The sequence below is a fragment of the Myotis daubentonii genome, chromosome 16 (genome assembly GCF_963259705.1).
Source record: "Myotis daubentonii chromosome 16, mMyoDau2.1, whole genome shotgun sequence".
NCBI lineage: Eukaryota > Metazoa > Chordata > Mammalia > Chiroptera > Vespertilionidae > Myotis > Myotis daubentonii.
This window is the reverse complement of record NC_081855.1, coordinates 28,825,753-28,845,881: the sequence shown is the minus strand read 5'-3', so window position 1 is coordinate 28,845,881 and position 20,129 is coordinate 28,825,753. Positions and strand designations below refer to the sequence as shown.

The following is a 20,129-nucleotide window of genomic DNA, read 5'->3' as shown; positions in this document are numbered from 1 at the left end:
AGGTGATGGGAGAGTCATTACCAGGATTTGCAAGCAGTAAAGTCAGGGTAGAAAGATGTACTGAAATCCAAGTCTCAGGAGACTGGGGTACATGTTGAGTGCTCCGGTCAAGCAAGTTGGTGTCGGACCTGGAAGCACTTAGCAGAGGTGAGAATGGAGAGACGACCTTTTCAAGGTCAGCAGTAAGGAGATGGTGTGGGCAGCAAATCAGGACAATGCAGGACTGGTGCTGGGAAACCTGAGCCTCAAAAACACCAACAGCGATCACCGTGACTGCCTTTTATTGAGTGTTTGTTACGTCTCAAATATAATAGTGAGCACTTTGTAATCACTCAGATTCAATCCTTATAACAATCCTAGGAGATTAGTGTTGACTCCACTTTAAAGATGGGAAACTAAAGCTTACAGAGAGGAAGTAACTTGCCCAAGGACACTCCATTTGAACAACGTTGTGGGAGTCTAAGCGAGGTCTGTCTAACTCCAAAGCGCGCTAAAGCCCTGTAACCCCCATCACGCATGGCTTCTACCACCAAACTGACACGTTTGCCAGGCTGGGGAAAGGGTCTTATAAGAACTTTGCTACTCCATAACTTCAAACTTTTCATCTCAAAGGAGATCAAGGAGTCAAAACCAAATTTTAAGTAATTTTTAAACATTGCCAACCTGTAACTTTTTAAGGGTTTTTAATCACACTAATACCAGTAACTGAAGACCACCATGCATGGTACCTTAGATTACATGTTTTGACAGTGTTTTCCTAACTGACAAGAATTTTACAGATGTCAGTTACACTTCTGTTTTAAAATCTCTGCCCCAGGAGTGTTGTGCTTGGTGTTAGAATCCTGCCCGGGTTCCATCCCTTTTCTCGGTTCACTTCTCTTTCGCCCCAGAAGCTGTCCGTCCAGGTGTCTGGGCATGAGGCAAAGTATTCAGCTCACTGTCGCTGCCAGGGGAAAGAGGGCCAATCATTTAATTTTGTTTTCCAGAGTTTACTGGACAAATTCAAATTGGCATCGATTCACCTCCAGTAGAAAATTCACCTACAGAATGCCTTGACATTTGAGGCAAAGGCAGCCTTCCTTCTAATCTCAAGAGCAATAAAATAAAAAATACCTTTCAAGACTGGGTCCTCCAGCCACAGAGCCCCACCTGGACTCTGACATTATCTGTCCTTGATGTATCTCCTTCCATAACCGGCACTAGGGAAGCCTGGTGAGCATCTGGTCCACTGATAAGGAGACAAGGTGTTCTTCCAAATGGCAGCCCCCATATATCTGGCCAATGATGCCTAGTCAGGTCAGAAGAGGTAGAGAAATGTGCAAGTATAGCAAGCTTTCCAAAATGAAGCCAGGTCGTATCCTTCTTTGATTCTGCAATGATGCTCCCTCGCCCATGGAACTCTTTCCAAACTATTTAGCAAAGAACAAAAGGTTCTTCACAACCTTGCCTCTGCTGACCTTTCCAGCCTCATTCCCAGGCCCTGTTCACCCTGCAGACAGATCCTACACTCTGGTCTTACCACACTACTCGGTTTTCAAGAACACCATTATCTTCAGGGAGAACACACGCTGTTTCTTCTGCCTGAAAAGCAAATTCTTCATCTCAATCTCCACTCTGTTGGCTGAGCTAGACCACAGAGAGGAGCCATCCGGGAGTAGCCAAATGCACACACATGAAAAGCAAGAGGACTTTTAGCAATGAGAAGTTCTCTCCGATTTAAGTTTAGTGCTAGCAGTTAATGCACTTGTATTTTTGAGGTCTGGGGAACTCTGCCATGTTTAGAGGAGCTACACAATGATATAAATTGATCAATAGTTGGATGGTTCCCAACATAACTTGGCAACAAAACCGACTGCCTTATGCAACAAAGACTTTTCACACACACACACACACACACACACACACACAGCATTATTCTCATCAGAAATCAACATTTTTCTCTAGCTTTTTCTACCCTCAGGAGACAAGTTAAGAAAACAGAGTGGGAAGGGCAGGAAATCTGAAATTAAGCACTCATGGGGTTTACCCCCCTCTGCAAAGGAAGATAAACGTTCAGAAAAGTGAGGAAAGCTGTCCTAAAACGTGCTCTTTTACTGAAACCTTCAATATAAACATCTAATGATGGACACAGAGGAAAGAAAAGGAGAGAGGAAAATGTCAAAGCAACCTTTCTTTAAACTTCCCCAAAGCAAAAATATTTCAAGTTGAAATTACTGCTGCTCCTTGGAGACTGGCGCATTTTTGCCTCTCTCTGATGGATGTCCCCTTCTTGAATTGAGAATAAAAATTTGTATTTCCATCTCAATTAAGATAAAATCTTGTCCATGACTTTTAATCTGGGAAGCAAAGGGCAAAGGAACAGCATGGGTTTCTTGACTAACCTACCCATACTCTGAGTTTTACAACGAGATGCCAGGATTTACCAATTCATACAAAATGCGAAGTCCTGCTCAGGGTCTTCCTTCATCCATAGGCATTCACTCTATGTAATACGTCTTTCAGTTTGGTGGTAGGTTTAACCTCGGTGTGAAATTGAATAGACCCAGTACTCTGCATTGTAACTATGTCCAAAGGACCCTCAGTTCTAGCCTCATGGGTCTATTGAACAGGAAAGGACTGAGGGTTGGACCAAAATCAGAAGGTAAACTTGGAAGTGGTGGAGGCAGGGTCTTTAAACTTCATATTGGTGCCATCTTTGTTTCCCTGGCTTGGCATAAGAGGCCATGGACACAGAAACTCAGCAAAACTAAGAGCTATGCATGGATTTGGCTGCATTTCTCCCTCAAGATTCTGTGAGTTGGCAGCTTGGCAGGGCGCCACAAGAATGGCTTGTGTCTGTTCCTGGTTGTGTCGGCTGGGTTTACTTCTCTGTTTGTGGTCAGTTGGCCAGTTGGCTGGTGGCTGGCTGGTCCAGATGGCTTCACTCACACATCTGGCAGTTGCCTGGGGCTGTCAGCCAATGTTCCATGACTCTCCCTGCTTGGCCTTTCTTCTCCCAGTGATTACACCTGGCCTTTTACATGATGGCAGATGCATGGCATGAGAATGGCAGTGGCAGCTGCCAGGCTCCTTAAGTCCAGGCCTCAGGAGTCTCAAAATGTCACTTCTGCCGCATTCTATTAGTGAGAATTAGTCACAAGGCCGCACAGATTCAGAGAAGATGGGTAAGTAGATTCTGTCTCTGGATGCGAGGGGCAACAGCGTCACACTGCAAAGGGAAGAGACAAGGAGGTGTGAATCATTGGGGGCCTCTATTCTAAGGAACAACACAGCCCTCCCTCTTACCCCAGTGATTCCCACAAAGTACATTAAGTATGCTCCCTCCCAAGACTCCCAAGGTCTTATTTAATCACAGTGTCCAGCTCAAAGTCCATGAGCTCATGATCTGCATCAGGTTCTAACGGGGTCAAGGTTGTTTCAAGTGCTCGCTCCTCTTGACCCAGAGATATTTCTGTGGGTTGGAAATATGGGCAAGGCTCGGCTGGGATGGCTCCTCTCCACCCGCTGCAGTGTCAGTTGAGTTCATTCATGTTTTTGTGGTCAAGTGCAGGCCAGCTGAGGCCAGATGACCATTTGCATGTCTGGCAGTTGAATGCACCTGCTGACTGCAAAGCCTACTTTCTATTTTATGTGGCTAATCATCCTCCATTGGTTAGACCAGGCTTCCTATATAATAAAGAGCTAATATGCAAATGGTCATCATGCCCTCACGCCCTCATGCCCTCACGCCGTCACACCATCATGCTGTAATGGCTCAGACACTCAACACTGGGGGGAGAGGAATGGGGCACAAATGAGCTCACGAGAGAGGAATGGGGACCAGCCAGGCACAAATGAGGTCACGAGAGAGGAATGGGGAACAGCCAGGCTGCAGTTCGGGAGAGGGACAAGCCGCCTGCCCTGTGGTCCTGGGCGTCAGCAGCTGTGCCTGCGCCTATGGCCTGGGATAGGGACAAACCACATGCCCAATAATCCTGGATGCCAGCGGCTGCACCTTTGGCCCGGAAGAGGGACAATCCGCATGCCACAACATCTCCGTGGCCCCAGGCACCAGCGGCTGCGCCTGCGGCCCAGGAGAGGAACAAGCCACCCTCCCCATGGTCCCGGGCACCTGCGGCTATGGCCCAGGTGAAGCCACCCACCCATGGTCTCCTGCAGCTGCAGCCAGCCCAGGCAAAGCCAGCCCGGGTCCTGGGTGTCTGCGGCCAGCCAGAGGAAGGGAAGCCTGGGTCCCGGGTCCTCGGTGTCTGCGGCCAGCCAGAGGAGGGAATCCTGGATCCCGGGTGCAGGGCGAGGCAGAGGCGGTTAGGGGAGATCAGGCCAGCAGGGGAGCAATTAGGGGCGACCAGGCAGGCAGGCAGAGGGGTTAGGGGCAATCAGGCAGGCAGGCAGGCGAGCGGTTAAGAGCCAGCAGTACTGGATTGCGAGAGGCAGTCGGACATCCCCCAAGGGGTCCCGGATTGGAGAGGGTGCAGGCCGGGCTGAGGGACCCCCCCCTCTCCCCTGCACGAATTTTGTGCACTGGGCCTCTAGTATAGATAGATAGATAGATAGATAGATAGATAGATAGATAGATAGATAGATAAATGTGTGCATATGAGAGATCAGACAACCTCTTGACTGGATAGTCAACTCACATCATCCATGAGGGGCAGATAGATATCAGGTGCCTCCAGATGTGATTTCTGGAGAGGGACACAGTATCACTTAGTATTCAAGCTGGGATGCATAATCTAACCATGAAGAAACATCAGAAAACCCCCGAAATGAGGAACTATCTATTAAACACAAAAACAGGATTGTACCTTCAAAAGTGTCATAAATGACAAAGAAAGGCTGCAAAATACTCCAGATGAAAGGAGATTAAAGAGATGTGACAACTAAATGAAATACTTGAAACTACACGTGTTCCTATACTGGAGGAAGAAAAAGAAATGCTATCAAGAACATTATCAAGTCAATTGACAAAATTGAAATATGCATGGTAGTTTAGATAAAATATTGTATTGATGTTAAATCACTGAAGTTGACATGTAAGAGAATATTCCTATTCTTAGCATTGAACTGTTTCAGAATAAAGGGGCATGATGTCTGCAAACTAGTGTTGAAGAGTTCAGGGAAAAAATTGTGTGTGTGTGTGTGTGTGTGTGTGTGTGTGTGTGTGTGTGTGTGTGTGAAAAAGAGAAAGAGAAAACAAATTATAAAGCAAATGGAGTTGCCATATGGGAAGGGGTTGGAGAGCTGGATGAAAAAGGTGAAGGATTAAGAAGTACAAATTGGTAATTACAAAATAGTCATGGGGATGTCAAGTACAGAACAGGGAATATAGCAAATACTACAGCCCTATTGCCTCTGCAGGTCCATCTGCCACCTCTGCTCTCTTGGTCTCCTTGGTTCTCCCCTCTGCCCCACCTTCCACTCTCTGTGCAATGTTATAGCTTGAGCAATGTCGCCACTTAATCCCACCTTCTATAAAGCCACTCTAACTGGTTTCTTTACATGCTACTTCATATCAATTACCCTATGTGGTTCAGCTGCGCAGCCATTCCCCCACCTCCAATTCTTTCACATAATGGGCTGCCTAGTTTTCCCTGCCGCAGACAAGATCCTTTGTCACCTCTATCACTTAAACAGGACTACCCTATGTTTCATCCTAATAGCTTCTGTCTTAGCCTCTTTCTCCCTGGGCTTGCTTGGAAAATAAGACAACATTGCTCTGGTGCACCCCATTCCTATCCGAGTCTCTTTTACAAGATTGAGGTTAGTGGGAACAGTGACCAAACCATGTAGAGTTCTGGGGTTAGGGCTGCATTTAGTGGGACTCCTCAGAGTCAGGAGTTATGGGAGACAGAAAAGGAATGTAAGTTAAGAGACAGCCAAGGGTTTAAATTACAATGATATCATTGGTTGCTAGATCTGAGACAGAGCTTCTGAATCCAACCTTGGTGGCATATGAGGCTGAATAATTCTTATTGGGGGTGGAGGGTGGGTTCTATGCACCGGAGGGTGTTTATCGGCAACTCTGTCTTCTGTCCATTAGATGCCAGTAACACTCCCTCCAAATTGTGACAATCAAAAATGGGCCCCAGGTGGGGAGAAGCAAAATCATTCCCCATTGAGAACCACTGGCCCAGTGATTCTCTCTCATTGTTGATGTTTCTATCTCAATCTCCCTTTCTCTTTGAAATCAATAAAAATATTTTTTTAAAAAAACTTCAGGTTTTTTGTTATTTGTTATTGTTTATAAGAACTAAATACTAGACACAACCCTGATGTTCCTCAACTGGTGAGTGGATAAATACCAAAAAGAAGTAGAAAAGAAAAAGAAATGAAGAATGAAGTACTGATACAGGTTACAACATGGATGAACCTCAAAAACTTGTGAAAGAAGCCAAATGCAACACACTACATATTATGTGATTCCTTTTACATGGAAGATGCAGTGAAGACAAATCTATAGAAACAGATAAATACTTGCCAAGAGCTAGGGATGGGCATGGGGAATGACTGTGGAGGAGTTGGAGAGAACTTTTTGGGAAATAAAAATCTTTTAAAACTGGATTGTTGCGATGGCTGCATACTTCTGTACATTTACTAAAAAGCATTTCATTGTACACTTAGACGTATTTTGTGGTATGCAAATCATACTACAAGTGAACTTTATAGTGTGCAAATTATACTTTAAGAAAGCTATTTTTTTATTTTTTAAAATATATTTTATTGATTTTTTTTACAGAGAGGAAAGGAGAGGGATAGAGAGTTAGAAACATCGATGAGAGAGAAACATCGATCAGCTGCCTCTTGCACGCCCTCTACTGGGGATGCCCGCAACCAAGGTACATGCCCTTGACTGGAATCGAACCTGGGACCCTTGAGTCTGCAGGCCATCCACTGAGCCAAACCAGTTAGGGCGAAAGCTATTTTTTTAAAAGAGAGGGGCCTCCTAGGGTAACCATACACTTAGAATAATCTTCTTCCTCTGGTTTACCAAGTCCTACCTGATGTGGCCCTGCCCATATTTCTGTCCTCATCATCTTCCAGTTTTTCTCTTCTCGTTGTGCCCCAGTCATAGTGGCCTTTTTTCTGTCCTTTGAATATACCATGCTTGATCCCATCTTAGGACCCTTGTATTTCCCCGACCTCCTCATGACTGACCCCTTCTTGATATTCAGATACTGGCTTCTTAGAGTAACCTTCCCTGGCTATCCAATTCAAAATAGCTACCTGTTAACTACATTACCCTACTTTCATTCTCTGCGTGGGTTTTTTTTTTCTTCAGAGAGGAAGGGAGAGGGAAAAAGAGAAGGAGATAGAAACATCAATGATGAGAGAGAAACATTGATCAGTTGCCTCCTGCACGCCCTCCTGCATGAGCCCGCAACATGGGCATGTGCCCTTGACCAGAATCTAACCCGGGACCCTTCAGTCTGCAGGCTGGTGCTCTACCCACTGAGCCAAACCAGCTAGGGCTCTGCATTGCTTTTTGTCTACATCAGTGGTTCTCAACCTTCCTAATGCCACGACCCTTTAATACAGTTCCTCATGTTGTGGTGACCCCCAACCATAAAGTTATTTTCGTTGCTACTTCATAACTGTAATTTTGCTACTGTTATGAATCGTAATGTAAATATCTGAAATGCAGGATGTATTTTCATTGTTACAAATTGAACATAATTAAAGCATAGTGATTAATCACAAAAACAATATGTAATTATATATGTGTTTTCCGATGGTCTTAGGTGACCCCTGTGAAAGGGTCGTTCGACCCCCAAAGGGGTCGTGACCCACAGGTTGAGAACCGCTGGTCTACATGATGTTTTTCTTATAGTTTATTACACTGTGTCATCATCCACTAGCATGTCCACGTGAACTGGAATCTTTCAATCGGATTTCCCAGTCCCAGCACATTTGTCAACTGATAGGTGATATCAATCAATATTCATTGAATGAATAAAAGATTGAATGGATAAATAATTTAGATAGCTAGAAAACCATGCAGATGAAAATGCTGAGACACCCATTCTCCTCAAGGAAGAAGGCGGACGCTTCATGTGCTTGCCTTGAGAGGTGGAGATGATGCATCACAAAAAAATATTAGATGACTTCTCTTTGACCCAGAGAGTACTAGTAACAAGACCCTCTGCTCCCTAGTACCAAAGGAAACAGACTCTGTGAAACCTCCTTAAAACACAGAGGGTGTCTGAAATTAACGATGTGCTATTTGGAAGAATGCTGATTGCTCTGCTCAAGCAACATGCAGTGGCAAGGAACAAACGCTTTGCAAATGCCCCAGTAAAGGGGACTTTATTCTAAGTGTAAAAACAACAATTAGAAATCTAAGGCTTCATTGAGATGGAAACCACAGCTCTGCTTTCTGTTGCTCAGGAGGCCTGTGGTTGTATTTTAATATCTCTTGGCTACCATCAACTTAACTCCTGGTAGTTTTTCCATTTCCTTCACCAAGACCTCAGCCCTGAACAAATGTGACACGGGAGAGGTACGAGTTCATGGGACAGGTCCTGAGGCCCGGAGGAGTGCTTGAATGGGGTTCCTGAAGGAATGAGTAGGGTACCTAAGACTATGGGCAGATTAGTGTGGGAACCAGTGCATAGGGGAAAAAGGAGGACGATAGGGAACATACAGCAAAACCGGGTGTGGGCAATTTCAGGTTATCGGCTGGGTCTAGAGGGGGAAAGAGGTCCATCTATCCACTCTTGCTGCCATACAGGCTTGCACTGTACATGTTGAAAACAGCGGAGTTTCTGACCCCAAAGAGTTTACAGCCAAGCTCACCAGAATCCTCCACCTAATCTGTGCCTACCACTGGGATTCAGAGAACCCAGGCAAGTGAAGCAAACTGGTGGCAAAGACCCACATGAAGGCTTTTAAAATGAGGATCAAAAAAAAAAAAATCTCCTGACAAAGAATGTATCCAAAGGAAATAGAACCAGGAAAAAAGTCAAGACTCGTAAGGGATCCTTAGATTATTGAAAAAAAGAGATAGTTTGAGAGTCGGTATAATCTCAAACTCAACTCCAACTGGAGTCCCAGCAACCTCCCTGCCCAAAGTGTGTATAAATCCTATGGAAGACTCAATGCCTCTTTTGACTGTTTGGTTGGTTTTTAACAATAACTATGTATTTCTTTTACAGTAAAATAATACTAAGGTTTTCTTACAGAAAGAGGGGTTATGGGAGTGGTGGGCTGCAAGGTGAGAAGGGACCCTTGGTGAAGATTCTCCTGGGACGCAGAACCTCTCCTCTTGTCAGCTGTCACCGTCTTGTGCTCCGTGGAGGCACCACATTCAAGCTTGGAAACAGCTGTTGTCATTCCACTCCCCACATTCTGCTCCCTCAGCGACATCCTCCACACGGGTGACAGCAGATGGCCGCCCCCATCACGATGGCAGCGTTGCCATCTGTCAGTCTTCTGCAACCATTTGTGATCCTCGGAAACTGGTGTTTTCCGTGCATGTGCGCTTGTTTTATGGCAAATCCGAATCCACGCCCAGCGAAACACCAAGATGGCAACAGGGAGGATACAACCCCACAGCAGAACGGCTCACGTATCACATACGTCAACTCAAGGTGAGCTGGTGGAGCAGCTGCAAGTGACTGGGAGAGAACGACATCCGGTCCAGGCTGGGGTTGCATGGGGATGCAGCTTGTGGGTACAGAGTCAAAAAGCTGAGGAATGGGCGCTTGGTAAATCTAGGATCCAGGATAAGGTATAGAAATGCAAGTCTGATTCAGGATAAAATCCAGGGCCCATGGTCAGGAGGTAAGAAAGATCCAAAATCAGGAGAATGAGAGAGAGCAGGGATTGGCAAGCTTTTTCTGTAAAAGGCCAAATAACACATGAGCCATGTGGTCTCCGTTACCACAATTTAACTCTGCCATTGCAACATGAAAGCAGCCATACACATATGTAAAAGAGTAAGTATAGCCGTGTCCCAATAAAGCCTTTTTTAGGGACACTGTAATTTGAACTTCGTGTACTTTTCATAGAATATTCTTCTTCTTGTGATTTTTTTTTCAGTGATTTAAAATGTAAAACCCATTCTTAGCTCATAAACCATACAGGGCCAGGTAGAGGACCAGATCTGGCTCAAGAGCAGTTTGCCAGCCTCCAGTCTAGAGCTGCACCATCTAATGGAAATAAAAGGTGAGCCACAAACATGAGGCACACATGTAAATTTAATTTTTCTTGGAGTCCCCTTTTAAAAAGTAAAAAGAAACAGGTGATTAAGGAATTGTCATCAACTCTTTGAGCCTCAGTTTCCTTAACTATTAAATAATGAGTAATAGAAACACAAGGGATTGTTGTAAAGATTAAATGACTCAAATGTGGCCTGCCCAGCCAGTGCCTACCACATAGTAAGTCCCCAATAAACTTGGTTTCTTTGTTATCATTTCAAAAAAAGGAACAGGTAAAGTTAATTTTAATACTGTACTTTCTTTAACACAACACATTCAAAATATTATTATTTCAATATGTTATCAATATAAGAAAATTATTGGGATATGTGGAGAGCGATTACAGCGTTTGGACAGATTCAAGCCTGGGACTAATGAGAGGGCACAATCCTCTCGTGGCAAAGCCACGTGCAAGTCCCAGCACAGTTATAGCCAAAGGCTACAGTTGTAAGCTTGAACCTATGGTCCAAACCTGTGGTCCCACGTGGCTGAGTGATACGGGCTGCGGGAGGTGCAGCAAGTAAACAAAGCTTGATCAGGTGCATGTAATTGAGTAGATTGGAAACCTGCAAGAACGTTGTAAACATCTTGACCACGCCCTTACTTTGCCTCGTGGAATCTGGCTATAAAATAAGGACTCGGCTTGCAGGCCGTGGCAGTCTCTCTCCATCAGAGTCCCATCTAGAGCCCGGCTTTCTTTTCTTGTCTGTCTTTTCTAAATCCTTCACCGCCCTCTCTCAGGTTCAGCCATGGCTGTGCCGGCTCGGCACAGGGATATTTTCTATTCATTTTTCATACGAAGTCTTTGAAAACCACTGTCTAGTTTACTCTAATATCACATTTTAAGGGCTCAGTAGCCATATGTAGCTAATGGCTACCTATAAGACATTGCAGATCTAAAATAAAGATGAATCCACGTATCAAACATCGAAGTCAGGCAATAGAGCAGATCCAGGTAGACCAGGAAGAGACAGCATATATCACACAGGAAAGGTAAAGTCCAAGGTCAAGAAAGAAGGTACATTACAAGCACCCAGGCCAGTACCAGAGCAGACCATGGTCCAGGATGCAGGAGAACACCTGGGCACCAGAGATAAGCTTTAGTACAACCATTTATTTAGGACCTTCTGGGCCAGGCACCATAGGAAGCATGTCACATTTATTCTCTCATTTAATCTTCACAATGGACTTGTGAGGAAATAATTCTGACCCTCATGTTAGGAGTGAGACTGAGAAGAAAACAAAATTGTAGTTGCTCAAATTCATACAGCTGGTGAGCAGTAGAGGTAGGACTTGAACCCATGTCTGTCTGGCTCCCACACCCACCCAGCACCTTCATTATACTGCATCAGGGTAGCCGACTTTATTCCCAAGAAGGGGATCTCATTGTGTCTGTCCTTCACTAAGGAACCCGAGCCAAGTTTTCCTCTGAAGCTGGGTTAGCGGGCATCTGAGTGTCACTGTCCACACCACTTCCAAAGTCTCTCTCCCTGTTAATAATCCATTTGATCTCAAGACAGAAGGAAACTCACCCTCAAGGAGAAATTCTAACCAATTTCAAGAACTTCCCCTGCTCCAAAAAAAAAGAACTTCCCCCAGGGGTAGATAATATAGTTTGTCTCCCTCTGTCTGCTGGAGAAATTTGATTTTGGTTTCCCAAGATTCAAGCATCATGCTCAAAGTATTCTTCTCCAGTATCCCAGAGGTCTATGAAATCCCCAGGTAAACAGTACTCCTGGCAGCATGCCCCATGGGAGCCAAAATCACCACAGAAGCCAATGGACGGGGCTTCTCTCTCAAGCCCACACCGCACAGAAAGAGTTATCCACACAAAAGAAAAGTGATAATTTATAATTTTTTATTAAGATTAAATAAAGAAAAACCTAAAGCATTGGGTCTCAAAAGCAGCAAGAGGCAATTTCTGAGTTAAATCTAGGAATGAGGCAATAGCCAGTTCAGAGGCCAAGAGGGCTGGCAGCAAGGTGCTATGGGATGTGTTGTCACAGATGGTTCAGGAGCATGACTGTGAATGGCGAGAAGGTGCTAGAAAGTGCATGTTTCCATGCAGTTGGCTTTGTGACCTGGGGCAGGCCCAGCCACCTAATGGGTCAGAATAAAGTCTGATCAGGCGGCCAGGGAGAGACAGGCCAGCTGGTCTCCCAATGGCCATGGATGTGATGGTTCAGAGTTTCTAGCTCCATGTCAAACTGAGTGAAGAGCCACTTCCTTTTCATGCCTGTGCGTACAGAGAGCTTTGTTTCAGAGCTTCCCTGGGAGAGGGGAGAGCTGGGAGGGAGTTGGGGCAGGGGCACTTCAGATGAATTGGCAGCCCCTGGAGTTTGCCTTGATTGATGCTAATTAAATTCTAATTGAAACCATCCATCCAAGCCCCGAGTGCACCTGCTAGAAACTTCAATATCCGGAAGCCACACCCCAGAGAGTCTGCAAGCATCTCTCTCGTTGCACAATCCACCAAGTATGTTATTTCTCTATTAAACCTTGATACACCTTTGGAGACACCATAGACCAGCGGTTCTCAACCTGTGGGTCGAGACCCCTTTGGGGGTCGAACGACCTTTTCACAGGGGTCGCCTAAGACCATTGGAAAACACATATATAATTACATATTGTTTTTGTGATTAATCACTATGCTTTCATTATGTTCAATTTATAACAATGAAAATACATTCTGCATATCAGATATTTACATTACGATTCATAACAGTAGCAAAATTACAGTTATGAAGTAGCAACGAAAATAATTTTATGGTTGGGGGTCACCACAACAGGAGGAACTGTATTAAAGGGTCGCGGCATTAGGAAGGTTGAGAACCACTGCCATAGACTGTCCCGCTAAAGAAAAAAAGAGCGCAGCCTCTATTTGGGGCTGCCCTACAAAGCTGGGCTTTGACCTGATAAGACTAGTACAGTTCATTTAGCATCACTGCCATGCACCACCCTAATTAGGACTTGGGAACTCTTAAAATCATTAGATTGTGCAATGTTTCGTCCCTAGTGTTTCAGCATCGTGGTCCAAATCCTTGTGAAATTTGTATTCAGTGAATTAAGGGGGGCAGGAAAAGCATGGAGAGTTAAGGGAATAAGTTAAAGGTGAACAGGAATCTTACATTGGATCACAGGTTAAACAGGCTCCTCAAGTAGCCTTTGTTCATTCATTCCACAAACATTTACCGAGCCCCTACTATGTGCAAGGCATTCCTTAATTATTCCAGAACCTGGGGACACCAACTCACAAAAGGTCATATTTTAGTGGAGGGAGGCAGATACCAAACAAGTGAACGTGAAAAATAAAACACTCTTAGCTGCTCAGTGCAATGAAGAAACCAAAATAGGGCAATAAGGTAAATTGAAGAAAGAGGGGATTAGGTAGGGTTGATGGAAAAGACCTCTCTACGGGGGTGAAGAGCTGAAGGATGGGAAAGGGGTCTGTGAAAAGATCTAGGGGAAGATTATTCTGGAGGAGGACGGCAAACATAAATAAAATAAGGCAGGAAAGAACTTGGCATGTCTGAAGGTCAGAAGGAAAGCCACTGTGGATGAATAAGGACAAAATAGAGATAGGTAAGACTGGAGAGGTCAGCAGGAGCCAGATGCTATATGGCAGCGGTTCTCAACCTGTGGGTCGCGACCCCTTTGGGGGTCGAACAACCCTTTCACAGGGGTTGCCTAAAACCATCGGGAAACACATATATAATTACATATTGTTTTTGTAATTAATCACTATGCTTTAATTATGTTCAATTTGTAACAATGAAATTGGGGGTGACCACAACATGAGGAACTGTATTAAAGGGTTGCGGCATTAGGAAGGTTGAGAACCACTGCTATAGGGCCTTTTAGGTCATGGAACAGATTGGGCGGGTGGGGAGGTGCGCTTGAACCAAGTCTTTTACTGCCTTTCAGATCCTGAACTAAAAAATCCATGTTCCAGAAAATCTTCCCTATTTCTCAGTAAGCATCCTCTACATCACTTGGTAAAGGTAAAGTGATACTATATACCTGGCAGGAGAGTCATTGGGATTAAAGATGAAATATGAAGGGGGTTGGCACTTAGGTGCTCCTTCTTACTCTATTATTATTGTTATTATTATTATTATTGCTCTGGCCTTTATTACTATGGTGGTTATTAGCACGGCATCAATCGCCAAAGGCTTTCTCAGATGTGGTTTTATTCATCCTGCCGCCTTCACCTTGAGATACATGGACCACAACAAAGAAGAAAAATAATGCAGATAACACTCATTTGCACACAAGTAGCCAAATCCTTGCTATAGCCTGCAATCTTGTAAAGCTCATTCACAATGCAAAGGTACAAGGAATGCCATCCACATCACAGCTCTCCATTTCCCCTAGCTCACTGCTCGGAGTCACACATTATAAATTGCCTTTTATGTTATCTCTCTATTCCAGCAAACCCTTCCTCTAATCCTTCTACCCTGCCAGAGCCCGCGCTCGGGGCTGTCTGCTCACCCGCAACCGGACCGGCTGCTCTTTGTAAAGCTATCGATCCCTATAAACTACTTTATTAGTGGTCATTATGCCTCTGTTTTCTAATCACTGCTTTAATTAAGGTTTTATCATCCACATTAAAGAGGGTATACGACTTTAAATAGGCTGGGCGGCTTACCTTCAGCCTTAAAGCTTTCCCATGTATTCGGCCAACAGAGCCCCAGTTTCAAGGACTTTCTGGAGCCCTTCTCCTTTCGGGGTGCAGTGTGTTTACAGTGAGATGGGGGGCATGATGCCTGGGCAAAGGCCCCTCCTAGGTAGCCCCCTTGTCTTTCTGACTCAGGAGCAGGAAGCGTCAAACTCGGCAGTCTCAGCGTCAGAACTGTCTATTCACCGTCCTGGAGGGACCATCTAACGTGCATGGTCTGTAAATGCAAAAGGGGTGTTAACTGAGACTCCAAAATTCCCTGCAAGTCCACATCAACACTAATAAAAGAGAAAAATGGTAATTGGCGTACGAGCTACCCTTTTCATTGGCTAATCAGGGCTATATGCAAATTAACTGCCAACTATGATTGGCAGTTAACTGCCAACAAGATGGGAGTTAATTTGCATATGTAGGCACAATGCAGGGAGGCAAAAGGGAAAGCAGGAAGAAGCCCCCTGCCACTGACAGTGATGGGAAACCCAGGGGGGAGCTAAGAGCTGGGGGGCAGGGCAAAGGCGGCCCTGGGGCCGCCTTTACCCTGCCCCCCAGCCATGATCGGAGAATCAGGCGCCTTTGCCGCCCTGGCCAGTGATAGCAGGAAGTAGGGGTGGAGCCAGCAATGGGAGCTGGGCACGGTCGAAGCTAGGGGTCCCTTGCCTGGGCCTAAAGCGAAGCCCACGATCGTGGGGCCGCTGCAGCTGCAGGTCCCCGCTGCCCGGGCTGGACGCCTAGGCCAGAGGCGTCAGGCCTGGGCAAGGGGCCGATCCTGCGATTGGAGGGTGATGGGGGTCAACGCCTGAGGGCTCCCAGTATGTGAGAGGGGGCAGGCTGGGCTGAGGGACACCCCCACACACACACCCAGTGCACGAATTTCGTGCTCCGGGCCCCTAGTTTCTTATAAAACCCATTTTAGCTAAACCTTCTCCCCTCACAGGAGTCACCAACTCATTCAAGGACCAAAAGAATAAACAGAAGCCACTGCTTCTCTGACTGAACCCAAACCCAAGTGGCATCAATTGTTGATGAATCTGCCCCACCCGCTGCACTACCCTGAGTTCTTCGCGGGGAGGGGCATTTTGTATCTGCAACACCAAACCGAGTGCCTAGAACACAACAGGTCTTCTAAGGGTCTGAGGTGAGGGTGCTGGCCCCACCCAGGAAGCCAAGCCTGGTGAAGAGTCAAGTAGAATCCACACAGGTACAGCCCCACAAGGGCCTAGTTCCTTCTTATTTCTGCAAAAGTGCGGGGAGGAGCTTGTTCAAAGCACATGATTCACAATCACCAGAAGGATGAAGCAACCCAAATGTCCACCGAGGGATGCCTGGACAAACAGAATGTGATATATACCTACAGTGGATATTGCTCAGCTTGATAAAAGGAGGAAATCCTGCCCTGGCCAGTGTGGCTCAGTGGGTCGGAGTGTCATCCCGTACACCAAAGGGTTGTGTGTTCAATTCCCGGTCAGGGCACATACCCAGCTTGTGGGTTCAATCCTCGGTCTGGGTGCATTCCGGAGGTGACGAATCAAGTTTCTCTCTCACATCAATGTCTCTCTCTCTCTCTCTCTCTCTCTCTCTCTCTCTCTCTCTCTCTCTCCTTCCCTCTCTTCCTCTCTCTAGGATAAATACATACATACATACATACATACATACATACATAAATAAATAAATAAATAGAAATTGTGACACATGCTACAAGGATGAACATTATCCTAAGTCAAGTCAGCCAGTCACAAAAGGACAAGTACTGCCTGATCCCCCTGTATGAGGCACGTGGAATAGTCAAATTCATAGAGACAGGAAGAAGGTGGTGGCCAGGGGCTGGGGAGAGGAGAATGTGGAATTGTTGTTTAGTGAGAACACAGTTTCACTTGGGGAAGATAAAAAATTCTGAAGATGGATGGTGGTGATGGTTGCGTAGTAATGTGAAGGTACTTAATGCCACAGAACTGCACACTTAAAGATGGTTAAAATGGTGAATTTTATGTTATGCATATTTTACCAAAACAAACCAAAAGGGCTGGAAGATATCGTGTCTTTGCAGTGAGCCAGATCTTTTCCAAACCTTCTCCTGGGGAACCAGGGAGTCGAACCAAGCACACAGTATGTACCACAAGTTGCACTCATTCTTGCACTCAATGGACACTGAGCGCCTACTATGTGTTAAGAACTACAACTACACACCTTGCAAGGGGTGCTTCCAGGAGGCTACACTCCCAAAGCTGCCAACCTCTCCAGCGTCCACGGGTTGTGTTCCCTTCGGTCCCTACCCCACGGAGTCACCCATGGTCCAGAGTGGGGACACATGCCCCTCGGCCACAGCTCTGTCACACTTTGTCGCTGGGCCTGATGCTGCTCTGCTTCCCAAATCCCACAAGATTTTACTTAAAGAAAACAGTCTCTTCACCTTGAAGTGGCAGCTCTTCTCATTCCAGAAGGCTCAGGACGGGTCCACGGGGCCACCTTGAGGACAAACACCATCTCTCTGTCCCATGGGGCCGGGACTGGCCCTGGGCTCAAACTTTAAGGAGGCACCAAAAAAACTGTCATCGAGATAAACAATGTTTTAATGCATTTGATTTAAAAAAATATCAAAATTAATGCAAAAAATACCAAGATGAATAAAATACCAAAATTTTAAACAAAGGCAAGGTCAGTAACAGTGCCAGGCCAAGCCGCCTCAAAGCCTGAAGCAAAAGGACAAATCAGGAATATTGATCCTGTCTTTTTTAATTCTTTTTTTTTTTTTCACTAGAGGCCCAATGCATGAAATTTGGTCAAGAGTAGGTCTTCCTTCCCCCGGCTGCCAGCACTGGCTTCCCTCTGGCACCCGGGACCCACGCTTTCCTCTGGCCACCGGCAGGCACCTGGGACCCGGGTTTCCCTCGCAGCCCCAGCTTCATCTGGAAGGACGTCCAGAAGGACAACTGGTCTAATTAGCATACTATGCTTTTATTATTATAGATTGTTTTATGTTTTTAAATATTTAAATGTCATTTATCTTAATTACTGAGGTTTAGGGCTCCCCTTTAAATTTAATTTCAACCCTGTTGGCATGGCTCAGTGGTTGAACATCAACCTATGAACCAAGAGATTACGGTTGGATTCCCGGTCAGGGCACATGCCGGGGTTGCAGGCTCAATCCCCAGTGGGGGGCGCCAGGCAGTTGATGAATGATTCTCTCTCATCATTGAAGTTTCTATCTCTCACCCCCTCTCCCACTCTGAAATCAATAAAAATATTTTTTTATTTAATTTCATTGTACCTAGAACAGGGCAGGGTCTCAAGCAGTGTTGTCAAACTCAATTTCATTCCTCTAAGCGCTCCTGGGAGAATATACAACAAGTACATCCACTTGCACCTTCTCTCTCGTTTGCCTCCTGGTAAGTTCCACGGCAGCTTTATAGTTTCTTTCCTTTTTTTTTTTTTTTTTCCAAAGCAGGCTTTGTGAAGAGGTTAAGCTGCTTTTTAATCGAATGCATTTCCCTTGCAACCAGCTCCTCTCATCTTCTCTATCCAGCAGGTCACAGACTCCCGCCTGTAATTACCCCTTGTTCTCAGCTTTGCCAAGCCTTCACTGTGGAGTTCCTCTCCCATGGGTAATTTTCAGCTGTTCTGTGAGCTCAAACCAATCCCCACCCCAAACCCCAACAACCTCTCATAAGCACTTCGCCGTTCACTCTTTTATTTCTTTAATTGGATTTTAATTTGTCTCACTAAAGCCAGATTTACTGGAAAATTCCTTATCCCATGTTGAAATTGCAAATTGAAATGACACACGCTGAGCAAAAGGAAGAGCAACCAGGCTCTGGGCCAGGAAAATGATGGAGGGCAGAAACAGGACGGAAAAACTGAGAGAGGCGCAGAGACGACCCCCTGCTCGATTCTGGGCAATTCTTGCTCTCAGAAAATGTGTCAGAAAGCCCACCTCGCCTACTAACAACCAAGGGGGCCTCTGGGTGTGCCTTGGCTGGCCCAGGTGCAACAACCCAGCAACACTCACACTGAACAGGGTCATGATGAGAAAATACCTTCCTTTATGGGGGAGGGGGGAGGAATTGGAGGAAGGTAGTCAAAAGGTGCAAACTTCTGGTTATAAGTCAGACAAGTACTGGGGATGTAATGTCCAGCAAATGACTATAGTTAACACCGCTGTATGACAGTATGAAAGTTATTAACAGAGTAAATCCTAAGAGTTCTCATCACCAGGAAAACAATTCTTTTTTTAGGTCTATCTTAGTTGGTCAATGTTAACTAAACTTATTGTGGTAATAATTTCATAATATATGTTAGTCAAATCATTAAGATAGATAGATATATATATATGTATATATATACATATCCCAAAAAAATGTATACATACTTTAATAGCTGATTCTATTACATCTTGAAAATAAGCTGTATTTAATAAACACTGGCCTTATATGTATTCAAAGAGTTTATACATTTTTGGGGACACCCTGTATATACTTATATGTGGTACTATGTCAATTATATCTTAATAAAACTAGAAAAAAGAAACAGGAAAATACTTCTGTTATCAAATGGCCTTAATTATCAGGTGACCTCATTTAACCTAATCACCTCTTTAAAGGCACTATCTCCAAATACAGTCACATTTTAAGGTACTGGGAGTTAGGGTTTTAGCATGTAAATTGGGGGGACGACATAATTCATTCCATAACACCTCTCATTCCACATCCAATTGGAATGTAGAGCGCTCCTCAACATGCTGTGGGTTCTTGGTGGTAGAGAAATAAATGGTGGGGAGCAAGAAGGGGAACTTCACCTCTTGACTCCAAACTCCTACTTTCACCAAATTAAATCCTAGTGTTAATCTTGTCTCCATCCAGCATCTACACCTTCTGTCCCAGTTCCTGTTGGCAGAGGAATGAGAGCCAGCCCTGGTGTTTTCCAGGATAAAGTCCTTCTCAGAAGTCCCTGGGATGTGTGTTAGATGTTACTAAGGAATGCAAGAATAGAAGGGATGGACCAGGCTCTATGGACAATTTCACATGGAACACCAGACAGCCTGTTCTTAGACCATCCTTACTACCTAGCGCTCCTAATATCTATTCGCAACCAATTAGAGCCCAGAGGGCAGGAGGGGTGGTCCCTCACTAGTTTATATCTCCAGCCCTATAATAAGGTGTGACTACTGTATCACAGAGCAAACAAGGCAAGGACTGAAATTCCATTCCTAAGGATTGGCCGCTCATCACTTCTTCTTCCATTGTCCAGAATTGAGCAGGGGG

General features: G+C 45.2%; 1 protein-coding gene across 1 annotated transcript in view; it reads left to right on the top strand.

Annotated features, from left to right (window-relative positions):
* The window catches only part of CA10 (carbonic anhydrase 10), a 406,232-nt gene extending 388,479 nt beyond the window's left edge, over positions 1-17,753 (top strand). The window contains exon 9 of the mRNA XM_059669535.1: positions 17,630-17,753. Within this exon, the coding sequence (XP_059525518.1) occupies positions 17,630-17,661 (32 nt within the window). The 3' untranslated portion in view covers positions 17,662-17,753. The remainder of the gene's footprint in view (positions 1-17,629) is intronic.
* The last annotated feature ends 2,376 nt before the right edge of the window (positions 17,754-20,129 follow it).